Source organism: Lasioglossum baleicum, unplaced genomic scaffold, assembly GCF_051020765.1.
Source record: "Lasioglossum baleicum unplaced genomic scaffold, iyLasBale1 scaffold0226, whole genome shotgun sequence".
Lineage (NCBI taxonomy): Eukaryota > Metazoa > Arthropoda > Insecta > Hymenoptera > Halictidae > Lasioglossum > Lasioglossum baleicum.
Window position 1 is genome coordinate 30,347 of NW_027469286.1, and position 8,064 is coordinate 38,410.

Sequence of the window (8,064 nt, forward strand, 5' to 3'; positions counted from 1 at the left end):
AACACGTGCGAGAGGATGCATCCCGCAGGCTAGTCGAGCAAAAACACGTGCGAGAGGATGCATCCCGCAGGCTAGTCGAGTAAAAACACGTGCGAAAGGATGCATCCCGCAGGCTAGTCGAGCACAAACACGTGCGAGGTTTTGTGGGATGCGCATGCGCAGGTTTTGTGGGATGCGCATGCGCAGATTTTTTGGGATGCGCATGCGCAGGTTTTTTGGGATGCGCATGGCTAGTCGAGCAAAAACACGTGCGAGAGGATGCATCCCGCAGGGTAGTCGAGTAAAAACACGTGCGAGAGGATGCATCCCGCAGGCTAGTCGAGTAAAAACACGTGCGAGAGGATGCATCCCGCAGGCTAGTCGAGCAAAAACACGTGCGAGAGGATGCATCCCGCAGGCTAGTCGAGCACAAACACGTGCGAGAGGATGCATCCCGCAGGCTAGTCGAGTAAAAACACGTGCGAAAGGATGCATCCCGCAGGCTAGTCGAGCAAAAACACGTGCGAGGTTTTGTGGGATGCGCATGCGCAGGTTTTGTGGGATGCGCATGCGCAGGTTTTGTGGGATGCGCATGCGCAGGTTTTGTGGGATGCGCATGCGCAGATTTTTTGGGATGCGCATGCGCAGGTTTTTTGGGATGCGCATGGCTAGTCGAGCAAAAACACGTGCGAGAGGATGCATCCCGCAGGGTAGTCGAGTAAAAACACGTGCGAGAGGATGCATCCCGCAGGCTAGTCGAGTAAAAACACGTGCGAGAGGATGCATCCCGCAGGCTAGTCGAGCAAAAACACGTGCGAGGTTTTGTGGGATGCGCATGCGCAGGTTTTTTGGGATGCGCATGCGCAGGTTTTTTGGGATGCGCATGGCTAGTCGAGCAAAAACACGTGCGAGAGGATGCATCCCGCAGGCTAGCCGAGCAAAAACACGTGCGAGAGGATGCATCCCGCAGGCTAGTCGAGTAAAAACACGTGCGAGGTTTAGTGGGATGCGCATGCGCAGGTTTTGTGGGATGCGCATGCGCAGGTTTTTTGGGATGCGCATGGCTAGTCGAGCAAAAACACGTGCGAGAGGATGCATCCCGCAGGCTAGTCGAGTAAAAACACGTGCGAGAGGATGCATCCCGCAGGCTAGTCGAGTAAAAACACGTGCGAGGTTTTGTGGGATGCGCATACGCAGGTGTTGTAAACTCTAGTTATGAAAGGGATGAAGCGGAAGGTAATGCGAGAGAGTGTTGAGGCAGAATGAACTAACAAAATATATTTAAGAAGACAACAGGAAAATACATATGGAGAAACGATGTGAAATGTTCTAATGAAAAATGAGTGAGTACGGTCGGTGTGAAAGCGCAAGTATCGCGAGTCAACCGGGCGTAATGAACGTGTAAACAGTAGCGTGTGTCAGTATGACAGACTAGAAATTGCTAGAATTCGCCGATGAGCGCACATACATCCCTTTTATACCCGCGTGGGCCATCGGTGTTGGAAGGATTAAGGAGTGGGGACTTTAAAATTACACAGGGAGGATCGCAGCAACGTTCATTAGGTTAATGACCTCATAAACGGTGCCGCGGAGGAGACAACGGACTAGGGGAACGGAATCGGAATAAGGAAAACACGATGCGATGGCCCACGATACAATTCGACGGGTTCAATGACTGCTTCGATCCGGCGAGGTTTACATCGGCGGTCGATCACCTCGCCGGTTGTTGTCACTTGTCGCAGCGATGAGCAAAAACTCACGATCGCGTTCTTCTGGCGCACCGATGTCGATTGTGTACGAAATAAATACATATAATACGGTCGCTTTGACGTTAATGAGAAAACGGACTTTAGGTTTTTGAACATTCCGCCCGCCTTCGGCAGTCGCCGAATACAATAGACGATGAACAGAGTATAAATACGGACTGAAAAATAATCAAATGAGAATCGCAAATGAAGAACGAATGAATATAATCGAAAATAAATAGCACAATTAGTGTTCTGATTCGCGGTACAAGGGAACGATTTTCGTGATGGGGCGTTTAAATTGACTTGTCGCGGTTCGTACGGTAACGACTCGGATAAGCCCGTCGGATCCCGGATGTACCTCTGTAATACGAGCTAATGGCCACTTGCAAGGGGGTGTCAGCTCCGACTTGAGTAGAACCAACTCCCCGATGGTCAGTGATGGATGCCTGGTGGTCCATTTTTTCCGCGTCTGGAGCTGGTGCAGGTATTCACTGGACCAGCGGCGCCAGAAATGCTCTACCCGTTGTTGTTGCTGTTGCCATCGGGAGAGTCGGTGCGTCGGGACGTCCTGCAGCGTTGGTTCGGGCACGGCCAACAGAGGTTCTCCAATAAGGAAATGTCCTGGCGTCAGGGGACTGAGGTCCTCTGGATCGTCGGTCAGCGCCTGCAGTGGGCGTGAGTTAAGGCAAGCCTCCACCTGACAGAGAACGGTGGTGAGCTCCTCGAACGTCAGAGTTGCGTCGCCGATGACGCGCCGCAGATGATGTTTGACGGAGCGGACAGCAGCTTCCCACAGTCCACCAAAATGTGGTGCGGCGGGTGGAATGAATTTCCATTGCACACCGTTATTGGACATGTGGTGGGAGATGGCCGCTGCCTCCTTGGACGAGGCGGTGAACAATCGTCGCAGCTCCTGGTCTGCTCCGACAAAGTTGGTCCCGCAGTCACTGCTCAGGGTGGAGCACAGGCCGCGCCGACCGGAGAAACGGCGGAAGGCAGCTAGGAAGGCGGGGGTTGAGTAGTCGGAGACAGCTTCGATGTGTACGGCTCGAGTGCTGAAACAGACAAAAATCGCAACGTAACCTTTGGTCGCTTTGTGTCCTCGTCCTGCCGTCGTCCGGATGAGCATCGGGCCAGCATAGTCAACGCCGGTGTGGAGAAAAGGTCGCGTCGGAGTCACTCTTGTGGAGGGGAGGTCACCCATCATTTGCTTCTTCGTTGCCGCCCGCAACGAAGAAGATGCACTGTTTCACCATTCGTCGGCCTTGTGGAACCCAAAATCGTTGACGAATGGAGGCCAGCGTGAGTTGCACTCCTCCATGCAGGGTGCGCCGGTGGTGATGGCCGATGACAAGACGGGTGAGGGGGGACTCCGGAGCCAAAATGATCGGGTGCTGCTCGTCGAAAGATAGCAGCGAATGTTTCAGGCGACCTCCAACGCGTAGAACGCCTTGGTCATCCAGAAATGGTGCCATCGCACGGAGTGGAGACGACCGTCCGACCGTACCACCGGTGGACACTGCGGTGATGACATCAGAGTAATCGCAGCGCTGGGCAAGTTGGATCACGCGAAGCTCTGCCTGTCGTAGCTCGTCTGGTCGTAACTCCAGACTTTGTGAACCTCTACATGATGTGTTTCGCCATCGTAAACACCAGGCGGCGATTCTTAGGAGGCGATCGAAGGACGAGTATCGTAGGAGAAGCGGAGGTGCGACAGGGATGCTGGTGTGGAGGGATGCTGCTGTGGCCTTTTCTTCTTCTGTTGTGATGAAAGCAGGGAGGGCTGAGTCCCACGTACAGGGTGGACTGATCAGCCATCCGGGACCGTGCCACCAAAGCGGATGGTCGCGCAACTGGGCGGATGATGTTCCTCGCGAGGCGCAGTCCGCCGGGTTGTCCTTCGTGCCCACATGGTGTAGGCGAACGTCTGGAACGGTAGTCTGAAACTCAGAGACGCGGTTGGCGACGTACGTGTTCCAGCGGAACGGCTCGCCTCGTAACCATGCTAGCGCGACGGTAGAGTCTGACCACAGGTGCACCTCGTCGACGGTGATCCGCTGCTCTCGGCGAATGTGGGAGAGTAGTCGAGCTCCTAATACAGCAGCGCAAAGTTCGAGCCGAGGTAGAGACACGACCTTCAGTGGCGCAGTTTTCGATTTTGCCACTAACAGCGAGGCGGAGGCGGTATTAGTGGTGTCCTCGATGCGGAGATACGCCACTGCAGCGAAGGCCTTCTGACTTGCATCGACGAAAATATGCAGGTGACTGGACGACTGTTGCACGTCGTCCCATCCCAGCTGCTCTTTCCAGAGCTGTTGCATCAGGATCTTGCCTCGGATGACGAAAGGCGCTAACCAGCCAAGGGGATCGAATAATTTTGCTATCTGCGACAGGACATGGCGCTTGGTAAGTATGGGGAAGGAGCTGGGAGGTTTCACGGAGAAGGAAAGGTCGTCCGTGTCGGGATGCCATGTGAGTCCCAGTGCGCTGCAGCCTAGCTCGGGGTGCCACGGCAAAGAAGACGACGTTGCCAGAGAATCAGATGGCAACTTGGATAACAGGGCAGAACGATTGGCGTTCCACTTCTTCAGGGTGAATCCGCCCGCCCTGCAAAGTCCAATTATGCTCTTCTGCACTTGTAACGCCTCGTAGGTGGTGTCTGCCCCCGACAGTATGTCATCTACGTAGGTGGATTCCTGTAGGAGGGTTGCGCCGATCGGAAACCGTGCTCCTTCATCCTTAGCAAGTTGGAGGAGCGTCCGGATGGCGAGGTAAGGAGCGCAGGTCAGACCATACGTGACCGTGGTAAGATGGTGAGGGATGATGGGCTGGTCAGGACTGTCTCTCCACAGGATCCGTTGGTAGTCCCAGTCGTCACGATGGATCTTGATCTGCCGGTACATCTTCTCGATGTCGGCGATGAAAGCAACTCGGTGTCGCCTCCACCGAAGTAGGACGTCCATCAGATTCAACTGTAATTTAGGACCAGCTGATAGGTGGTCATTCAACGACGTGCCGATGGACGACTTCTTAGACCCGTTGAAGACGACCCTCAGTTTGGTGGAGGAGTCCGTGACCTTCATCACCCCATGATGAGGCAGATAGAAATGGGGGCGCTGCGTGACCCAATCTTCTTCCGGAACTGGCTGCATATGCCCGAGGTCCCGATAATCCGCCATGAACTGGTTGTAGGCCATCCGTAGCAGGTGATTTCCGTGGAGTCGTCGCTCGTTGGCCAATAGAATTTTCCTGGCTGCGCCGTGTGTCTCTCCCAGGACCTGCGAATGGTTGTTAAGACACAATCTCACCACGTATCTGCCATCGTCCTCTCGAGTGTGGGTGCTTGCGAACATGGAGTCGCAGGCTGCTTCCTCGCTGGACATTGGTGTGTCCGAAGTTGAAACCTCCTCCTGTTCCCAGAACCGTTGAATCAGAGATGTCAAATCGACGATGGTGCAAGCGTGGGTGAATGCAGTTGATGAGGACGAACCCGATCTCGTGGTGGGACCTGACAGAATCCAGCCGAAGATTGTTTCCTGCGCGATCGGCATGCGGCGGCCACCACGACGAATTCCGTCTAAAATGATCGTCGGGTACACGTCTGCTCCCAACAAGAGTTCGATCGGCTGCGTGGACGTTGTGTCAGGATCAGCTAGCGTGAGCCCTGCGATGTGAGGCCATGTATGAGACCCATGATGTCCTGGTGGACGGTAGTGCGTGAGGCGTGGCAAAATGAGCGCCTCCACGGTGCGGCAGATGGACGACTGGTCTCGAGGTGCGATCGTAAGCGTGGCCTTGCCTCGCACCGTTGCTGTAGGATTTGCACCAGCTCCCACGACAACATGCGAGCAGGATGTCCTCGAGGCTCGCAGGGTTTGCACCAGTGATTCGCTGACCAGTGTCACCTCGGAGCATGGATCTATGAGGGCTCGGACAGTACGGACCCGACCATGCGCCCCCACAGAAATGAGAGCTGTGGCGAGTATGACTGCAGCTGGGTCGTTCTGACGCTCTGAACCGTTGGAGGTGACCATGCTATTCACCTTCGTAGAACCTGTCCCACGTATGGCGTCGTGGAGTGTAGTGTGGTGCGGTTGCGCACACTGATGACACGTGTGTGTGGTTCGACACGCGTTGGTCTCATGTCGTCCAAGGCAGTTCTGGCAAAGCGCGGAGGACTTGACCCATTTCAATCGTTCCTGTGGCGATTTTCCCTTGTATGCCTGACAGAAATAGATCGGGTGCCTGCCCTGGCAAAGTGAGCAAGCTGTCCGCTTCTGGACGACGTCGGTGTCGGTAGAGGTGTGATGCGTCTTGACCTTGGTCGTTGTAACTCGAGGTGCAGATCGCCGTGTCCCAGCTCGCGTCTCTATGGCCTCCAGTGTTCGGACCGTCTTCTCGAGAAACTCGAGCAGCTCAGAGAATGCGGGGGGGTCCGTTCTGCTGCCTAGGGACCGCTCCCAGTGTTTGAGTGTGTGGTCATCTAAAATGCGCACGACGTACTGGACCATCCAGAATGATGTGTCGTCGACGGGGATGTCCAGAGAGTTCAAGTTCGACGACACATTACACATGCAGTTCAGGATCCGTGTGAGCTCTCCGGCAGTGTGTGTGCGGCACTCGGTCATGCTGAACAGCAGCTCGAACTGGGCATCGACGAGAAGCCTTCGATTCTCATATCGGTGTTCCAACAACTCCCACGCCCGAGGGAAATTGCGACCTGAGATTGGAACACGTTGGATGAGTTGAGCGGCTTCTCCGCTCAGGCTTGCAGTCAGGTAATGGAACCGCTCTGCGTCGCTCCAGGAGTTGTTTTCCAGTACGAGAGTCGTGAAAAGATCTCTGTAGCGAATCCACTCATGATAGATCCCCGTGAAGGTGGGCAAGTCTGCCTGGGGGAGCGTGGACTGGGACACATGCACCTGGATGGGCGAGGTGTTCGCTGGTGTTGCGATATCGTCGCCGTTGGCACCGCCGATCTGTCGGACTTCCGCCGGTGAACAGGGGTTAGGTATCGAAACGTCACCGGTCATCGACTTCCTGGACGAATCGAGATCCTCGAACCACTCCATCAATTCGCCCCTCTGCAGACAGTATGCCTCTTCTCCGGCGCCAAAGATGTCCAGGGAGAAGTAGTCCCCTTTGCGGTCATCCTCCGTGGCGGCATGGCGAATGCTCACGTCGTTGTCTTGGAACTCCTTCCAACGGGCGTCCAGATTCCGCAACTGGACCTCGATGATAGCCTTCGTGACTTTGGCCTTGCCCAGCTTGCGGACGTTGTCAACAGTGCGAGCCATACGTCCATGCAGCACTTGTTGATCGGCACACAATGTCTCCATGATGATATGAATGAGAATGAGACGAGGAGAAGGATGGATGATCGTAGAATGCGATGGCGTCAGCGAAACGATGGAGTGTGCAAGGAGAAAGAGAGGGTGGTAGGATAGACTGTATGTACGGATTCAGAAGAAATCCGGCTCGAAGGACCAAAATGTTGTAAACTCTAGTTATGAAAGGGATGAAGCGGAAGGTAATGCGAGAGAGTGTTGAGGCAGAATGAACTAACAAAATATATTTAAGAAGACAACAGGAAAATACATATGGAGAAACGATGTGAAATGTTCTAATGAAAAATGAGTGAGTACGGTCGGTGTGAAAGCGCAAGTATCGCGAGTCAACCGGGCGTAATGAACGTGTAAACAGTAGCGTGTGTCAGTATGACAGACTAGAAATTGCTAGAATTCGCCGATGAGCGCACATACATCTCTTTTATACCCGCGTGGGCCATCGGTGTTGGAAGGATTAAGGAGTGGGGACTTTAAAATTACACAGGGAGGATCGCAGCAACGTTCATTAGGTTAATGACCTCATAAACGGTGCCGCGGAGGAGACAACGGACTAGGGGAACGGAATCGGAATAAGGAAAACACGATGCGATGGCCCACGATACAATTCGACGGGTTCAATGACTGCTTCGATCCGGCGAGGTTTACATCGGCGGTCGATCACCTCGCCGGTTGTTGTCACTTGTCGCAGCGATGAGCAAAAACTCACGATCGCGTTCTTCTGGCGCACCGATGTCGATTGTGTACGAAATAAATACATATAATACGGTCGCTTTGACGTTAATGAGAAAACGGACTTTAGGTTTTTGAACAGCAGGTTTTGTGGGATGCGCATGCGCAGGTTTTTTGGGATGCGCATGTGCAGGTTTTTTGGGATGCGCATGGCTAGTCGAGCAAAAACACGTGCGAGAGGATGCATCCCGCAGGCTAGTCGAGTAAAAACACGTGCGAGAGGATGCATCCCGCAGGCTAGTCGAGTAAAAACACGTGCG

General features: G+C 54.2%; 2 protein-coding genes across 2 annotated transcripts; both read right to left on the reverse strand.

Annotated features, from left to right (window-relative positions):
- Window positions 1-2,046: 2,046 nt before the first annotated feature.
- On the reverse strand, window positions 2,047-2,856 carry LOC143220137 (uncharacterized; the record flags this gene model as incomplete). Its single annotated transcript, XM_076445870.1, has 1 exon — window positions 2,047-2,856. A coding segment is annotated over exon 1 (810 nt), but the record flags the coding sequence as incomplete, so codon positions are not given.
- A 67-nt stretch (window positions 2,857-2,923) lies between these two features.
- On the reverse strand, window positions 2,924-7,066 carry LOC143220139 (uncharacterized). The gene has a single exon (XM_076445871.1). It carries the CDS (start codon window positions 7,064-7,066, stop codon window positions 2,924-2,926), a length of 4,143 nt encoding a protein of 1,380 aa, XP_076301986.1.
- Between the last annotated feature and the right edge of the window lie 998 nt (window positions 7,067-8,064).